At 38.9% G+C, this 18,763-nt stretch overlaps 1 protein-coding gene across 2 annotated transcripts; it reads left to right on the forward strand.

Annotated features, from left to right (window-relative positions):
* Positions 1–2,688: 2,688 nt before the first annotated feature.
* On the forward strand, positions 2,689–16,122 carry LOC136386273 (C-type lectin domain family 4 member A-like). Of its 2 annotated transcripts, XM_066357770.1 has the most exons (6): positions 2,692–2,922; positions 6,903–7,019; positions 8,575–8,676; positions 11,878–12,029; positions 13,073–13,188; positions 14,979–16,122. In XM_066357770.1, the coding sequence occupies exons 1-6, from the start codon at positions 2,841–2,843 to the stop codon at positions 15,124–15,126; spliced, it is 717 nt and encodes a 238-aa protein (XP_066213867.1). In that variant the 5' UTR covers positions 2,692–2,840; the 3' UTR covers positions 15,127–16,122. The 2 variants fall into 2 exon arrangements, with proteins under 2 accessions (XP_066213872.1, XP_066213867.1); XM_066357775.1 differs by lacking the exon at positions 6,903–7,019 and having other exon boundaries at positions 2,689–2,922.
* Positions 16,123–18,763: the final 2,641 nt, after the last annotated feature.

Below are 18,763 nucleotides of genomic sequence, written 5' to 3' on the forward strand. Positions count from 1 at the left end.
TATTTCTGTGCCTTTATACCACCTGGGGCACTTGTGTACTCCATTTTTGAGATTACTGCCTTAAAGATTCCTTGGTTAAATTATTTAAACAAAGCTATGGACTAGATTTTGTGAGGATTAGGTTGAGAGGTTGAAACTCTCATAAATGGGATTACTGTCCTTATAAAAGACCCTTGAGAACTCCCTTGCCCTTTCTGGCATGTGAGGATGCAGTGAGAAGATGGCAATCTATAAACTAGGAAGAGGGGAGGAGTCTCACCAGATATTACTTCTGGCACCGTGAGCGACTTCCCAGTCAACAGAACTGTGCAAAATAAATGTTGTTTAAGCCACCCTGTCTAGAACACTTTTGTCATGACAACCCAAATGACTAAGATGAAGGGATTGGGATATATAGAATTATTGTTCTCAAGTGTTTATTTATTTCTGTGAGAGTATTAAACTTGGATGCCCTTAACATGTCTCTCTGTAAGTAGAGTATACTTCCCTGCCTCATTCACAAGTTTGTCCTCGTGACTTGCACTAGTCAGTTGAATCATAGTGGATATAATATGCACATTATCTGAATAAAAGATCTGAATGTTACTATATATTTCAGATTACAAGGAGCTGCTCTGTGATCCTAGGTTCCAGAATAAGAAAATGCGTAGTGAAGCGCCAAGCAGAGTTACAGATCCTGAACCCACATGTCATGTGAGGGAGAAATAAATGTTGGTTGTTGTGAGACACTCACATTTGAAGGTTGCTTGTGATACAATAAATCCATGTGATATTAGTAAAGCTTACGTTTCTTAAGATTTTAAATACTTAAAAATAGAATTCTAACTGCCTTAAAGATTCCTTGGTTAAATTATTTAAACAATGCATAATTCAGTTAGAATATGACTTACTTCTTTCTCCTTAGAAACTTAGATAGCTAAGCCTCTGATAATCAATGATTATTATTGGGAGGAAGGTGTGTGCATACACACATGTTCACATGAAAGTGCTTGTTAGTCTCAGTAGTGATTTACTAGGAAATTTGTAAGAATTAACTCTTCCCTTTCCCTTACTGTTTGGGTTTCAGAAGCTAAGCAGGATACAGAGGCTATTCACGTGGTGGAGCAGAGCCCAGGCGGGGTGAGAGAGGCTTACAAACACGAGAGTGATCTTGTATAGGATATTAGAGTCTAAGTGGGGTGAGAGTCCATAGAGAATAAGGAGGGCTTTCTTACTGGTGGCCTTGTGTAGGGTGTCAGATCTGAACAAGGTAAAGAGGCTGTCCCTGGGGGTTGTGCAAGAACATCCAAGCAGAATGAAGAGGGCATCAACAACAGTGGGAGCCTGGATCGGGAAATCAGAGCCCTATCAGGGAGAGAAGAGCTTCTCCTGGATTGGTTATATCCAGGAGATTGATCAAATAAGGAAGTCAGTTCAAGATAATGGAAGAAGATTTTGTACGCTCATAGATGGGAGTTAGAAATGTGGGAAGGGAGAAAACTGGAATGAACTCTTTGGTGTTGAATTAGAATTAGAGGTATTGGCCTGACCTGTGGTGGCGCAATGGATAAAGTGTCGACCTGGAAATGCTGAGGTCGCCGGTTCGAAACCTGAGCTTGCCTGGTCAAGTCACATATGGGAGTTGATGCTTCCAGCTCCTCCCCCCTGTCTCTCTCTCCTCCCTCTCTCTCTCTCTCTCTCTCTCCTCTCTAAAATGAATAAATAAAAAAAAAAAAAAAAAAAGAATTAGAGGTATTAGTGTGAACTCACTTTCAATATATTTAAATATAAAAATAAATATAGAGGGGTGTGTGTGTTACAGGATGATGTTAGTGGGAGAGATTTAAAAAAAGAGGATTATTTGGGAAAGCTGAATTAGGTATGAGCTGGGAACAAATCTGTGGAAAGATTTCACACAGAGGATTTAATTTTTAGAGTGTTTTTCTCCTGGCTTTTGGGAAAAATTACATGTAGCACTCAGTTTATTTCCTTCTAAATCATGATTTCATGAAATTATCCTAACTGGTAAAAAATATTTACATATACTTGTATAACCTTTGTCGTACTGTTGTGGGGACTAAAGGGCTATAGATGGATGGAATAGAGAAAGGCTGCCTACTCCTCTGACATCTACCAGAGAGACCCATTTTCAGAAGATACTGTAGGTGACTGGAGCCAAATGAATGAAGATTCATGATGGATTAGTTAAGAACAACAGGGAAAAGCAGAGAGCACTGAGAAGATTCAGAAGGCATGCAATCCAAAGTCTCACTTCCCCAATGTGTCACAGGATGCTGACTGTTGAAAGTGAGAGGCTGACATGCGTTTTTGTCAATGATCCTCTTAGAATGTGATCTCAGAAAGTTGCCTAATTAGCTACAAATGGAGAAGAGAAAGCAGCCTAAGTGAGTTTATGCCAAGACTGATTGGCCAACAAATAATTGTATTAGCATGTAGATGCACATAAATACTTGAATTTTACTCTTGCAGGTGAGTTCAGATAACACCATTTGCAGAAAAGGTTTCTCTTATTGTTTGGTTCCTCTTTTCTTTTCCTTCCTATTTTCTCTCCTAATCTTGAGTTCCTCCTTTTATTATCTTTGCTAGCATATATTTAAAGACTCTAATCTTCACTGTGCTGGTTCTGGAGAATGGACCTCTGTCTTGAGGATTTTAGTTCTCATGAGATTCCTCTCAGGGTTACTTGCCTCTCTGGGGCCTCTGTTCTCACTAGTTGCATAATAGGAAGTATGACAAGTTACCATCATGTTTGGTTTTCATTTTAAGATGTTTTAAGGAAGAGAAGAAAAAGATATATTTGAAGAGAGCTCTTCCCTTTTCTATTCAGATCTCTTTGCAATATGACTGCAGAGATCACTTATGCTGAAGTAAGATTCCAAAATGAATTTAAGTCCTCAGGCACCAAGTCAGAGCCTTCTGCAGGTAAGAAATGTTTTTGGTGGTCAGAATTAATGATGAGATGAAGGATAGAGAGACAATAGTATAAAACAAGAATAGATGATATTAGTTGCTGGTTTTCTGACTGGCCACAGCTTGAAAATATAAGATTCTCAGAAGATTAAGTTGCCTGTAGAGACGTATTAGGACTTGTATAGTTGTACTATAACAGACTAAGATGTGAGAAATTCATTATATAGTCCTGAGCTGAGGAGAGTGACAATTATGGGGGAAAGTTGTCCAGTGTTTTCTGAGGCTCAGTGAGACTGCAGTCAGGAGTAACAAAACCCACTAAATTATCTATGGCTCCTACAGATTGATGAACTAGTGGGATTTGTTTTTTGACTAGTTAGAGGAAAAGAGCTTGGTTGGAGAGGGTTATGGGTGTATTTGCTAATTCTGGACTAAGGTAGAACAAAAGATCCTTGCAAGTAGAAGACTAGAAAGTCCTATAAAGTCCCTTGAAATTTCTCTGTGATCAGAAAATCCATTGCATACTGCATCTCTGAGATGGATTCGACTAAGTTTGGGAGTAGATAAAAAATGACTTTAGTAACACCTACATTATCTCAGATATAGAGAAAAAGAGGAAAAAGCATGTAGAATATAAGAAGCCATGAGAGGGTGATCATGATTGCTCATGTTTTCCAAAACATTTCTATGAAGATATGAGAAATGCTGAGGAAAACTGTTCTAAACCCCTCAAACATGTATATAACTTCTTTATTAGATGTTAAAATGTTCATTGTAGAAAAAAACCAAAAAATAGAGGCATATAAAACTTTAAATTTTGTTCTTACCAACTAGAAATAACTATAACTTACATTTTAGTATATATCTTTCCAGGCATAAATATACCAAAAATATTTGCATTTTTTCTAAAGATGAGATTATAATATACATCACTGAAGGGTTTCCTCTCACTTGGCATGTGTCATTTTTTTGAGAAAATAATTTTTTTTTAATAATTTTATTTTTTTAATGGGGTGACATCAATAAATCAGGATACATATATTCAAAGATAACAAGTCCAGGTTATCTTGTCGTTCAATTATGTTGCATACCCACCACCCAAAGTCAGTTTGTCCTGTCACCTTCTATCTTGTTTTCTTTGTGCCCCTCCCCACCCCCTTTCCCTCTCCCATTCCCCCCTCCCTCCCCCCCCCCCCGTAACCACTACACTCTTATCAATGTCTCTTAGTTTCACTATTATGTCCCACCTACGTATGGAATAATACAGTCCCTGGGTTTTTCTGATTTACTTATTTCGCTTTGTATCATGTTATCAAGATCCCACCATTTTGCTGTAAATGTTCCGTTGTCATCATTTCTTATGGCTGAGTAGTATTCCATAGTGTATATGTGCCACATCTTCTTTATCCAGTCATCTATTGATGGGCTTTTTGGTTGTTTCCATGTCCTGGCCACTGTGAACAATGCTGCAATAAACATGGGGCTGCATGTGTCTTTACGTATCAATGTTTCTGAGTTTTTGGGATATATACCCAGTAGAGGGATTGCTGGGTCATAAGGTAGTTCTATTTTCAGTTTCTTGAGGAACCACCATACTTTCTTCCATAATGGTTGTACTACTTTACATTCCCACCAACAGTGTATGAGGGTTCCTTTTTCTCCACAGCCTCTCCAACATTTGCTATGAGAAAATAATTTTTAACCATGAAATAGTAACCAGAAAGATATGATCTTATCTTATGCATATGATAAGGGATGACTATAAAGGTTTATCTGCTATGACATTATTTAAAGTAGTAAAATAAGAAACAGAATAGAAACAGACTCATAGAGAGAATAGACTGACTGCTGTCAGCGTGGAGAAGAGTTGGGGGGGGGTGAGTGAAAAAGGTGAATAAATGAAGCAAAACAAAACAAAACAAAAAAAAAACAACAACTCATAGACACTGACAACAATATGGTGATTACCAGAGGGAAAGGGAGGATAAATGGTGACAGGAGACTTGACTTTGGGTGGTGAATATACAATACAATATACAGATGATGTATATATTATATACCTGAAATCAATATAATTTTATTAAGCAATGTAATAACTCCAATAAAGTCATAGCCTGGAAGATTAATTAAATATATAATGAAATACTATGCAACCACAATAGAGAGTGTAGTAGAAGAAAACATGGCATGAGAAGTGTTCATGATATAGAAAATAAGAACAGGTCAGAAACTAGTATATATAGTGTGTCAATCATGTAGGAAAATGCGTATGTATATACTAGAAAGCCCGGAGGTCATATGAAATGACCGCTGTTCTAGATATTATAAATTTTAATTAAAATGATTTGTGCAAAGGTGTCTGCTAATTCAAACTGAATTACCCAGGGCAGGCAGCGAGGACGCCCCTTTGCTTAGTGCCCCATGGGGTTTCCCTCTTCTACTTGCTTAATTGCTTAAAGTAGAGAGCAATGAAGGAAACCACTGGCAGTACATTTCTTAAGAGCCACCGCTAGCTCAATAAATAAAGGTGATTTAAATAATAAAATGTTAATTCACATGTCAAAGATCTCTTTGTACACAACATTTCTTGTGTAGGTCTTTCCATCATTTTTAAGCTCACCTTGCAGAGGACCATCCTTTTTGCGTTTTGGTCAGCATTACTCTGTCGTTTTTTTGCATTTCTCTCCTGTCTTTGTTCAAGGGACTCATTTTGTCAAGACAGGCTTTTTTGTCTTGCATCTGAGGCAAGCCTTGTTTCTCTATGCTCATCAGTCTCATTTTGCCGAGAAAGACACCTTTGCTCTGCGACTGAAGCAAGCCTTGTCTTTCTCTGCTCAGTGGTTTCTTTTTGTCGAGAAAGCCGTTTTTGTGCAGCTTTAGCTCCTTTTCTCTCCTCTTCAGTGCTATATTTTCTAGGAGGCATTCTTAAAAGAAATTACGTTAAGACATAGTTTTTATGTAAAACAGATGATTGCCAATGCAAACAAATGTTCACCTTCCCCCTGACCTGCTCAATTTGTGTTCAGCCGTGGCAACTTCACCCCATTGGATAGTACAGTTACGCAAGCAACCAATAAGCTATCGGCGACAAACAGACACCTAAGTCGCATATAATAAAGATAAGGTCTACCGGAAAGTTCTGTCCGTTTCTATCACAACAAGTTTCGACACATAAACACATTTATTTGGTGCATATGTGCCTCTCTATTTTTATCACTTAATGTATACATACTGACATAGCAAATTAACTAAAACAAAGTTGATTCACATTAGTCTTATGTGTGAAGTGATAGTGTACCCATAGCTACTGATAAAGTTCATTTATGCCACTGTATTGTATACGAATTTCAACAAGGAAGAAATGCTACAGAAGCATGTAGAAATTTATTGAAAGTGTTTGGTGAAGGTACAGTTTCTGATAGGACATGCAGAAGATGGTTGGAAATTTCGAAATAGGTGATTTCAACCTTTCTGATAAGCCACGTTCTGGGCGACCATCTTTGATCGATGATGACGATGATGTTAAGACCATGTTGGAGCAAGATCCTTTTCTGACAACATCAGAGATCGCAGAAAGGCTTAATTCAGCTCAGCAAACCATTTTGGACCATATTCGGAAGATAGGATTGGTGTGGAAATATATTATTTAATAAAGTTTATTGATGGTAAGAAAAATTTGTATTTTGTTTTATTCCAAAAACGAACAGAACTTTCCGGTAGACCTTATATAAACACTGTAAAAGTTGTTGGAAGAATATATACTAAAATATTAACAATAGTTATCCTGTATAGTAAGGACTTGTAATTTTATATGTTTTCTAAAATTTCTACAATGAACATTATTATTTCCTTTCTATTTTTATATTATGTCTAGTGTCACATTGTTAGTAATAGTATGCCATCCAAGAAAAGGGTGAACAGAAAGAGAAGGAGAAAGAGTAAGTAAAGGTCAGAATTTATTACTGATAAAACTAATTTAATTTCTTCTTTAGCTCCAAAAGAGAAGACCAGTCCTCACAAAAGTAACCCTGATTTTCCCAAGGCTCTCTTCCCATCATTGCTGATACTTCTGTTGTTATTGGCAATCTCATTTTTTATTGCTTTTATCAGTAAGTATCCAAATGAAACTATAAGGAATGTCTGCCTTACACAAAGACAGAATAGCCATTAGATTCTGACATTTAACAGAAATAAAGGGAAAAAAGTTCTTGGGGTTGGGCAATGACATAATTAGTGGGAATCCATTGGAGATGTTTTTTATTTGAATTTAGTTACTTTTCTATAAAAATAGTGGAATCTACTCTTTATAGCAACAGAAGAGTATATGTGTATCCATGTGTTTGTGTTGTAGAGTGAAATCTGTAAGGCACCATTTTTATACTAGACATTGTGTGAGGACAAATTTAGATTTCCTTGGTGTTTATAAAGCCAGAACGTTTTGAGTTTATAGATACTTGCTTTGGGATGAGAAAGTGAACAAGAATATGGAAAGAAATATTCCAGGAAAAGTTTCCCATTGAATTTTCACCTTAATTATTTCTGTCCTGCTCAAGATGTGAGATTCTAAAGGCCAATTTGGCAAATAGATGGATTTCTGCATATCTTTGCTTTTAAGAATTTATTAAATTGTTAAAAGGCATAAGAACTAGTACATATTTGGAATGATATTTTATTCATTTACTTGGTCATTTAATAAGCAATGATGGCCATCTGCTTTATTTCCAACACTGTGCCAGACAGAATCCTAGCCATAGCCATTATTCTCAAGAAGTTCAGAGAATGGTAGTAACTGGAAAGTGGTTACAACATTGTATGGTAGTATTGTATAGACAAGAAGCAGAGGAGGCTTAGATAGACTTCCTGAATGAGATGGCACAGAAAGAACATGGGAAAATGTGGGGAAACCTAATAATAAAAGACTAGAACACATGGTGCGAAGTGAACTGTGAGAAATAAAGTTCTAGGTGGGAGAAAGAAGTGGGGCTTCAACCATGAAGAATGTTGTAAACATTTCTTAAGAGAATGAATTTTTTTTTCCCCTGAAAGGTTATTGCATCAATTATCTCCTGCTGCTTAAAAAAACAAACTAAAACAGTGGATGAAAACAATAGCTGTTTATTTAGCTCATGATTTTGTGATTTGGCAATCTGGACTGTGCTCAGTGGTTTTGGCTGAAGCCAACAGTTAAGGGGAAGAGAACTGGGGTCAAGTATTGAAGAAGGTCAAAGAGGAAGAAAACAAAACCGAAACCCTGGAATTCTATTGATGACCATTGCAAGGGTGGTTTTTCTGGTGTGATATTTAGAAGCAGAAGCCATTTTTTCTCTATTCCTCCTCCTCCAAGGCTTAGCTTTTATGTGCATCATACATTTAGTATTGAAAAAGAATATGGATGTAAGTACCTTTGACCCATAATAATAGAACCATCATGTCCTTTTCAACTATTAATCTTGTAGCTATTCCTGGAGAAATCTCTGGTTTCAAAATCAGTAGGATTGGATTGCATTAAGTGTGGGGTGATAGTAAATCTTTCCCACAGTCAGGATCTTTCGACACAACTAAATGGGCATTTGTAGGTTTGTTCCATAAAGAATGAAAGAAAGTAACAATTAAAAAAAGTCATAACACTACCAGGGAAATGAATGGTCTTATTCTCTTTTTCAGTTTTCTTTCAAAAATATTCTCAGCTTCTTAAAGAAAAAAAGACTATAAAAGAATTCACTCACACAACTTTGGAATGTAAGAAAGAAAATTTGACCATACAAGGTAAAAATTAATGTGTCTATAATTTAGTTGCTAACTACACTGTGTAAGGATCTCCAATCAATATTTCTGAAAAGATTCACAAGTAAATTACACTAAAAGGTTGAGTCTCATGATCATTTCAAGCCTAAGTGTGGGAATATACTGCTCACAAAAATTAGGTGATATCCATAAATGAATATGAAGAAATAAAATATACCCTAATTTATGTGAGTAGTATATATAGGATCTAAAATTTTTATGTGAATATCTAATATATCTGCAAGAAAATTGTCTTTTTAGAATTTTTTTATTTCCAAGTACAGTTTATATTCAATATTATTCTGTATTAGTTTCAGATAGACATCATAGTGGTTATCTAATCATGTGCTAACTGAAAAAGCCTCTGGTAGTACTTGAGTTGCATGCCATAGGTTCTTAGTGAATTACCAGATAAGAGCAAGAGGTGTTCACCAGATGTATACAGGCTCAAACTTAGTGCCTGTGCTGGGTCTGAGGCCACTCAGCAAATGTCTTCAGGTATATACCAAGACTAGCTGCCACTGTCAGGGTGCTCACACACCTTTGTGTCAGGGAGTCATCAGGGTGAAGTTAGCAGAATATATCAGGCCCAAACAGACCAAGATTTGGCTGTGTGAAAGAAAGTCTTTTTACCCGTTGGGCGTGTGACGCAAACATTTCTTCTGTCCTAGAGCCTCCCAACTCATTCTGTTTCAGGTTCTGCTAGGAGCCTGATATTAACAGGGTGGGGCAGCTGGGAGTCATGAGAAGGGGAGGTATTGGTAAGGCTTAGGAGAAGCTGGGAGTGTGGCTTCCATCTCAGAGCCACAACTCAGTCTATTCTGGATTCTGATCAGACTTCCATAGGGTGGAGTCACCAAGAGTTGAGAGGATGGGGTTGCTCAGAACCAAGAACATGGGTCTAACAGATCTCTTATAAGGGAGGAGGCACCATTCAGATTCACAAGAAAGTCGGGCAAATGACCGATGCCTTAAAGAAACACAACTCAGTCAATGACAACACTTTAGTCTGCCCTGATCTTTTACCCTGTCCCAGGCGGCTGACTTTTCAGCAAGGCAGATGCTTTGAAGGGTGGGTCAATAGGAATTCCAGAGAGTGGGTCTGTTGTATTCCTTCTGGCTTATGCCGTATGGAAGCGTATGCTTCACCAAGAAAGATGATGTCTTTGATGAAGTAGAGCAGGATCAGGAAACTTTTAGGCTGAGAGAGCCATGAACGCCACATATTTTAAAATGTAATTTCATGAGAGCCATACAACAATCTGTGTACATTACTCATTATCCAATAAAAGTTTGGTGTTGTCCTGGCAGGCAGCTGTGATTGGCTCCAGCCACCTGCAACCATGAACATGAGCGGTAGGAAATGAATGGATTGTAATACATGAGAATGTTTTATATTTTTAACGTTATTATTTTTTTATTAAAGATTTGTCTGCAAGCCAGATGCAGCCATCAAAAGAGCCACATCTGGCTCGTGAGCCATAGGTTCCCGACCCCTGCAGTAGAGTGACTTAGCACAGAGGGTCTTGGTGATTGTTCCCTCAACTTTCTTCCCAGAGCTGCAAACCCCATTCTATCCTTGTATGACTCTCATCCATTCTGCCCTTTCTCTGCCAGAGCCCAACGTGAATGGTAGTGAACAAGTTTTTTGCATTGGCCCTTTAAGAAGGCACCTATGTCTCTAGAAGACATGTTTCTTTTTTGTGATCAGAAACCCCACTAATTTTCACAGCCAGATCCTATGTAAGCTCTTCTTCACAGTTCTGCTTCCCTGGAGAGGGGAGCCTGGCTTGTTTTTTTTTTTTTCTTTTTTTCTTTTAGGGGGAATCTTTATAGCTGAGATATCCCTCCAGATTCTTAGCTGCCACCTGTGGGACCAGGGTTAGCTCTTATCGTGTCTCCACTCCTACCACTCTTGATGTAGCTTCTTCTATAAATTCTTGGTTATAAGCTTTTTCTTCACCTAGTCTTCAGTTAGTTATTCAGGTTGATTCGTCTATATTTTAGTTATAATTCCAGTTTAGTCCTGGGAGGACGTGAGTGTAGCTTCCACCTACTTTGTTGCCATCCTGTATCTCCCTTAACGACTTTGAATTATGTAATACAGTATTGCTGATTATAGTGATCATTCTGTACATTAGATTTCCAGGACTTATTTATCACAGAACTGTTGGACCTTTGGCCATCATTTTCCCAGAACTCCCACCACCAGCCCCTGACAACCAGTATTCTACTCTCGATTTCTAGATTTTGGTTTATTTTTATTTTTTAACTTAAAAACATCATGTTTCAATTACAGTTTACATTCAATAATATTTTTGCATTAGTTTCAGGTGTACAGCATAGTGGTTAGACAATCATGGATTTTATAAAGTGATTCTTTCAATATTTCAAGTACTCACCTGGCACCATACATAGTTATTATAATATTATTGACTATATTCCTTACACTATGATTTACATTTCTGGGACTATTTTGTAACTACCCATTTATACATTTTAATCCCTTTGCCTTTTTTACTATGCACCCCAACCTCCTTCCCCCTCTGGCAACTACCGCTCTGTTTTCTGTATCTATGAGCATGTTTCTATTTTGTTGGTTAATTTTATACTTTACATTTCACATGTCAGTGAAATCATATGGTATTTGTCTTTCTTTGTCTGACTTGGTGTCTACGCAGTTCCCTTGGTCTTTAATTTTAACATATGCCATTAACATGCCATTTAACATGCCATTGCCAGTTGGCTCAGTGGTAGAGCATTGGCCTTGTGTGTGAATGTACTGGGTTTGATTCCCGGTCAGGTCACACAGGAGAAGTGACCATCTGCTTCTCCAGCCTTTCCCCTTCTTCCCTCCATCTCTCCCTCCCACAGCCATGGCTAGATTGGTTCAAGCAAAGTTGGCCTCTGGTGCTGAGCATGGCTCTGAGGCCTCTGCCTCAGGTGCTAAAAAAATGGCTTTGTTCCTGAGTAACAGAGCAACTGCCCCAAATGGGCAGAGCATTGGCCTGGTAGGGGGCTTGCCAGGTGGATCCTGGTCAGGGAGCATACAGAAGTCTGTCTATCTGCCTCCCTTCCTCTTATTAAAATAAAAACAATTTCATAAACAAAAAGTAATTTTAACACACGCTTTTGCAAATTACTTTTCTTATATTGCACCGACACGGTCTTCTGCCAATTCAGAGAAATACTGGAACTGCTGCCCAAAGAATTGGAAGTCATTTAGTTTGAACTGCTACTTTATTTCTACTGAAGACAAAAACTGGTCAGAGAGTAAAAAGAACTGCTCAGGAATGGGAGCTCATCTGCTAGTGATCAACACCAAGGAAGAGCAGGTATGTTTTAATAGATAATGGAGTAAAAAATTCTGCCTGGGTTTGTACAGCTCTTTTGACTAAGGGAAGTTTTCATTATTTTGGGATATTGGTGTTGTGGCAAAAGGCATTCGATAAAATAGACAGGAAAGGATGATTAAGGATTTACATTTCATACCTTCTTTCTACCTCCATAAAACTAAACTCCCCCTGAATAAAAAGAACATTGAAAATATAATATGTGAGGGTTGAGTTAAAGAATAAAAATTACTTCTACCTGAAATATAATATTTCAACATATAAATGTTTTATAGATTATTAATGAACAGAGAAATATTAAATTAAATAGGAAAATAAAGTAAAGGAATCTTTGAGGTTGCACAAAGAAAATGACTTAGCCTGCAAAAGTTTACTCATGTGTAACTTTGAAGACTACCTTCTCTTAGTGAAGAAAAGAGGGGTAGTGAATCCAAGATGAGAATTCATTATGATCACGGTTAGAAATTGATTCTATATGTATTGAACATTGCTACATTCTGAATGTGTCCTGTCCAAATATATATGTGAAAATTCTAATTCTCAAAAGTGATGGTATTAGGAATTGGGGCATTTGGGAGATGCTTAGTTCATGAGGATGAAGTCTTTATAAACAAGATGAATGTCCTTATAAAAGAGACCCCAAATAGCTACCTTGCCTTCCACCATGTGAGGACACAGCCAGAAGGTGCCAGCTATGAACCAGGAAGATGGATTAACCCAACCATTCTTGTTCTCTGATCTAGAATTCAAGTCTCTGTAACTGTGAGAAGTATATTTCTCTTGTTTATAAGCTACACCTGTGGCATTTTGTTATAACATCCCAAATAGATTAAGACAAACATCAGGCTCCCAAGTGACATGGTTGATCCTGCACTGCACAGCAAGAGAAGGCTTAGACTCCTGGGCAGGACCCCTAGGTGGTTCTTCCTGGGCCATCCTTTTCTTTTCTTCTCCATAAAGCCATAAAGAACTCAGTTCAACCTGCATACTCTAAAAACTATAACTTGTTTCTTTTCTTTGCTTAGGATTTTATTACTCAGAACCTGCAGAAAACTACTGCTTATTATGTGGGGCTGTCAGACCCAGAGGGTAAAGGAGACTGGCAATGGGACGATCATACATCATACAACGAAAGTGCCACGTGAGTATAGAATTAAATAAAGGAATCTTGGGTCCTGAATCATTGATATTTTAGAGTGTCCAAACTATCAGATATTTAAATAAAATAGCTCACTCTTCTTTCACTCTTGGGCACTAAGTTAAATAACTTTATTTATTATCTTATTTAATTATCAAGAGAACTCTACGAAGCGCACATCACTATTTTCCTCACTGAGGAAACTGGGTTAAAAGAGTTTAGATAATTCAGCATATGCTATTTAGCAGTGATGACAATGGTTTTTTTTTTTTTTTTTTTTCATTTTTCTGAAGCTGGAAACGGGGAGAGACAGTCAGACAGACTCCCGCATGCGCCCGACCGGGATCCACCCGGCACGCCCACCATGGGGCGACGCTCTGCCCACCAGGGGGCGATGCTCTGCCCATCCTGGGCGTCGCCATATTGCGACCAGAGCCACTCTAGCGCCTGGGGCAGAGGCCACAGAGCCATCCCCAGCGCCCGGGCCATCTTTGCTCCAATGGAGCCTTGGCTGCGGGAGGGGAAGAGAGAGACAGAGAGGAAAGTGCGGCGGAGGGGTGGAGAAGCAAATGGGCGCTTCTCCTGTGTGCCCTGGCCGGGAATCGAACCCGGGTCCTCCGCACGCTAGGCCGACGCTCTACCGCTGAGCCAACCGGCCAGGGCCGACAATGGTTCTTAAATTCAGTTCCATTTGACACCAAAGCCTGTGCTATAACCAACACATTTATATCTCCAAACAAACACATAATCATGTCAATAAAGATCATAATATTTTTTATCTCTCATAAAGCAAATGAGCTAAATTCTGATAGTTTTATAATGTCTAACATTTATATGGATCTTTAAAAACTCTTAATACTGCCCCTGGCCGGTTGGCTCAGCGGTAGAGCGTCGGCCTGGCGTGCGGAAGTCCCGGGTTCGATTCCCAGCCAGGGCATACAGGAGAGGCGCCCATCTGCTTCTCCACCCCTCCCCCTCTCCTTCCTCTCTGTCTCCCTCCCGCAGCCAAGGCTCCATTGGAGCAAAAGATGGCCGGGGCTCTGGGGATGGCTCTGGGGATGGCTCCTTGGCCTCTGCCCCAGGCGCTGGAGTGGCTCTGGTCGGGACAGAGCGACGCCCCCCTTTCCTCCCCCTCCCCCCCCCCCGACAGAGCGATGCGGGAGTCTGTCTGACTGCCTCCCCGTTTCCAGCTTCAGAAAAATACAAAAAAAAAAAAACAAAACCCAAAAAACCTCTTAATACTTTAGTGCCTTTTAGTACATTCCCATTTTTGATCCTTATATCAAGTGTGTAAAATCTATAGGGCTATTACTCTATTCTTTATTTTTTTAATATTTAAATGAGGGAAATTAAATTACTTTTCAAGATAAAAGGCATAGTAGTAGATTCATAAATTTTAACTACTTATTTAGATTTCAAAAAAACCCCAGAAAAATAAAAAAAGAAAGAAACAAACTACATACAGACTTGGGACTAGGGTAAAAAAATCGTCATTATTGATGGGAGCCTATGGACTGACAGTCCCCTGGAACAGGGCATGAACAAATAGAAGGGATTCTCTGTGTTTTTTGCTGGGAAAGTGTTTAATACAATAGATGACATGAATCTGGGTGATGTAAGACATGGTTTTCAAGGGAAATGTCGGAGAATAAAACTGCCTGATAAGTGGGAAAAAATGGTTGGGGCTATTTGCCTTGATTTCCACACAATTCAACCCCACTTCCTTCCCTCACTGTCTCTTACTCTTCTCACTGTTTGAAGCCACATCCTCATCCTATTTTTTCCCCTTTCAGATTTTGGCATCAAGGCGAACCCAGTAATTCTGCCGAGCGTTGTGTTATACTGAATACTCGTCCACAAGGGGGCTCATGGGGCTTGAATGATGTCTCTTGTAAGGAATCTCACAAGCGAATTTGCAAGATGATCAAGATCTATTTATGAATGGGAAATTCTCTATGAACATGTGGTTAAATTGGTATCCACCATTAAAGAGAAAGTTAATTTGCTTTTTAATATATATGTGTAAACCTGTATAAGTGACGTCCAAAGAATTTTTCAGTAGGTTATCACCTATTCAACATATAAAATCAGTGTATGCATTTGTTCATAAATTCCTTTATTATAGTAGTTAGTTAGATGTTAACAAAAAACAAAGAAACCTAACATCTAATTAAACCAGATTAACTAGAAAGCTACCACTTCCAGATTGCCCTGCCAAGGAGACTAACATTCTTTGGTTTCCTTACTCTCAGTAGGAAGGAAGGACTGGTTTTCTAATCTTTTTTTCATAGATTACCGGGGGAGGGATAAAACAGTAAGGGAAATTTCTTTGCTGGGCACATGTGCAGTAGAAATCAAGATGATACAGAGGGAGGTCCTTCTACTATGAGGCATGTGCAAAAGGACCTAGAAGGGTGCAATAAATGGGAGGATTCCAGCCTGGGAAAATCTGGGAAAAGGTTTGGATAGGATCAGTGTATGGAGCCATGAAAAATCCAGAAAAGGGATTGGATAAGTGGATGATCCAGCACAAGCCCATGAAGGATTTGGAAGAAGATGGGATAATTAGAAAGAAAACTTCCCCATTCCCAAACCCAAGGAGATATAATCAAAGCTTAATAAAAGTCTGAGGTTTGTTCACACGCTCTATCAGCCATGTGGGCCCAAGCTCAGCCTCGGCAGTGGATGTGCAGACAGGAGAATGAGATGCAAAGAGGTTCTGCATCTCTGGGTTCTGGTTTTCCTAAGGTTGATGAAGACAAGTAAAAGCCTGAGGCCCAAAGGCTGGACTTCTCCGACAGTGAGATAGAATTGAGCTACCTGGTTGTGGTTGAGACAGGTACCTGGGAGCAATTGCTACTGCAGCCTTCCTATGCTTTACATCTAGGAGTGGGTATTATTTCCTTTCACCCCAATAAATATTATCACAATTGCTCACATCTTCTATACATGAGTCCTCTAAGTGATTTTTTTACAACTCCTTGGAAGAATCCTATTTCCACTGGCAATGCCTTTATACAATGAACAGCTATTGAACGTTTTCCATGTGCAGACAGTATACTCAAGAGCTTATTTTCAGACAAATGGAGGAAGAGCATGAGCCTTCTGTCCCAATTTTTGTCTAATTTTGAAGGGTTTAGATACTGTTATAATAATATGATGTGGTTCTTTCATCTGTCTGGATTTATCTCTTTATAGGTTTGTGTAAAGCAAAATAATACCAACCATTATATTTTATTTCTCTCAGAAAGATTTATTAGTTTTACTGAAAGTATATTATGTATCAGTTGGAATGTAATACATATCAATGGAAGGTAAGTTTCAGCTTTGGTCCAGTAGGCTGTTAAGCTTTTTAACATTCTCTGTTTGGTCTTGCATTCTCATTTAATATCATAATTCAGGCAGAGATTGGGCATTGGATATGTAGAATTATAAAATTAGAAGTTATTACTGGTGTGAAAATAATGTAAATGGAACCATTTTTAAATGGAGTCAGAGCTGCTATCCCAGAGAAACTGCCTTGAATATCCTATTTCTCAAACCTTTGAATTATTAAAACTTGTCAAAATAACCTTTGAACTGGGCCTAAAGCAGCATTGTACCCCAAACAAAGGTTTGCAAAGATAACAACAAAAAGCAATATAATGAATCTTGACTGAAAATTAAAGACATTCTTTAGAATTAGCATGACTATGTTTAGTGTATCTGCACCTATAGAAATCCCTCCCTTCTATTCATATAATTGTTCTCCTCACTTTTCTCAAATACCTCATGCCTTCAGCTCCTACTTGGAATACTAAGTTTCTACATGAATCATTGCTTCCAGAATAGTTTTTGGATCTCAAATAACTGCTTGTTACTTCCCACTTTGGCCTTTTATTTGTAGGTTAACACTGATGAGTTGACATAGATTTATATTCACCAGGTATTTTGACACATTTCTTCTTTAATTATGTTTTATGGTTTCTTTGTATGAGTTGTCACTCAAAATGGCCCCTGCCATAACTGTATTCCCCCTTTGACTAAAGTTTGTACACATTTTCTGCCGCGGACCAGCGCAGCTCCTAATAACGGTGCGGAATTGAAGAAACACACTTGTTAAAACAAAAACGATGGGACCGGGAGGACTCTTCAAACTGCCTGGCACTTTCTGAGTGCCTCATAGCCCCAGTTCGCTTTATTATATAGACCTATGCAAATCAAGGACCCTGATACAAAGTTGCACATCAAAGGCTAAGACAGGAACTCTCTCAAGGCAAAAACAGGATACATTAGTGAAATTTACAAACATCTGAAATAAACAAAGAGTCAGAGGAAGGGCATGTATATTGCTTCCTGCAACCCAAGGAAGCAAGTGGAGTGGGTGCAAATACTCAGCATCGAAGCCAAATATGGAGATGGAGGGGGGAGAACTTAGCCTTTTGCTAAGCCTCAAATCTATAATGGCTTTTTGCCATTAACAGTCCACAACATATCTCCCTTTTCTTTTTAATTTGTGTGCTGAGATTTGCACTCATCTGATTTTCTAATTTGGAGGCAGACAGAAAAAATACAGAACAAACACAAAATTAGTATAGCCAATGCTAACAGATACCCAAAACAAGTAGACTAATACATCACAGTGATTAAAGCCTTTAAGCAAACTCTTTAAGCTAATACAACAAGAATCTATAAAAGAGTAATGTCCTTAAAGTGTTCACCAAGTCCAAGTTGGCACCAACACCATTCCAAATCTCTGCAAATGCAACCCAACCCTAGTTCAGTCCATCAAAAACTGTCACAGGAGCAGGAGTCCAGGAAAAGTCCACATTCAGGAAAAGTCCACATGGCACTGGAATTGCTGTCACACTTCCACACTCTGCAGTTAGCATTAAAGTCCCAATGACCGCTGCTGCCAGCTGGCAATGACCCAGGTAGACTGGAAAAGTCATCTGCAGCACGCATGAAGACGGAGCTTCCATTTTCTTTAAACTAGAAAGATGAACCCAGGGGTCCTATACTGGAGCTTTACAGCCATTGGGTGGTGAGGAGAATCTTGGGATACACTAAGCTGGGTGGCAGAGGTAAATTTGTAAGTTGGCAAAAAAGGAAAAATGAGCTCTGAATTAGGAGTAGATCCTAGCCTAAAATATGAGTGGGGCATTGAGGCAGGAGGAATAAAGAAAAGACTATATATTAAACAAAGCAGCAGAAAACAGGACTATCAATACCCACAACAGAGATCTTCGAGGAAAGAATAAAAAAACCTGAATATTCAGGCAAGACATAGTTAAGTGGCCCTTGTGTAAATGAGACCAGTCTACCGGCTACTTGGAAGAAATACCCCAGGCTCATCCACTGTGTCGTAGATGGGGTCAACAGCCCTGGGCACCTTTTAGCCTTTAGTGGCAAATCCCAGTATTCTGGGCAAGGTTAGGTCACAAGTGGCTGGAGCAGGGCTGGAAGAGACTGAACCCTCCCTTAGAGGAGCGAGGGGGAAGCCCACCTTCCAGTGTGTTCCTTCTTCCTCACAGCAAAGGCATGTAAGCCTGGCAGGCTTTGGTTTAAATGACCATCCTTTCCACTATTGAAGCAGGGC

Source organism: Saccopteryx leptura, chromosome 1, assembly GCF_036850995.1.
Source record: "Saccopteryx leptura isolate mSacLep1 chromosome 1, mSacLep1_pri_phased_curated, whole genome shotgun sequence".
Lineage (NCBI taxonomy): Eukaryota > Metazoa > Chordata > Mammalia > Chiroptera > Emballonuridae > Saccopteryx > Saccopteryx leptura.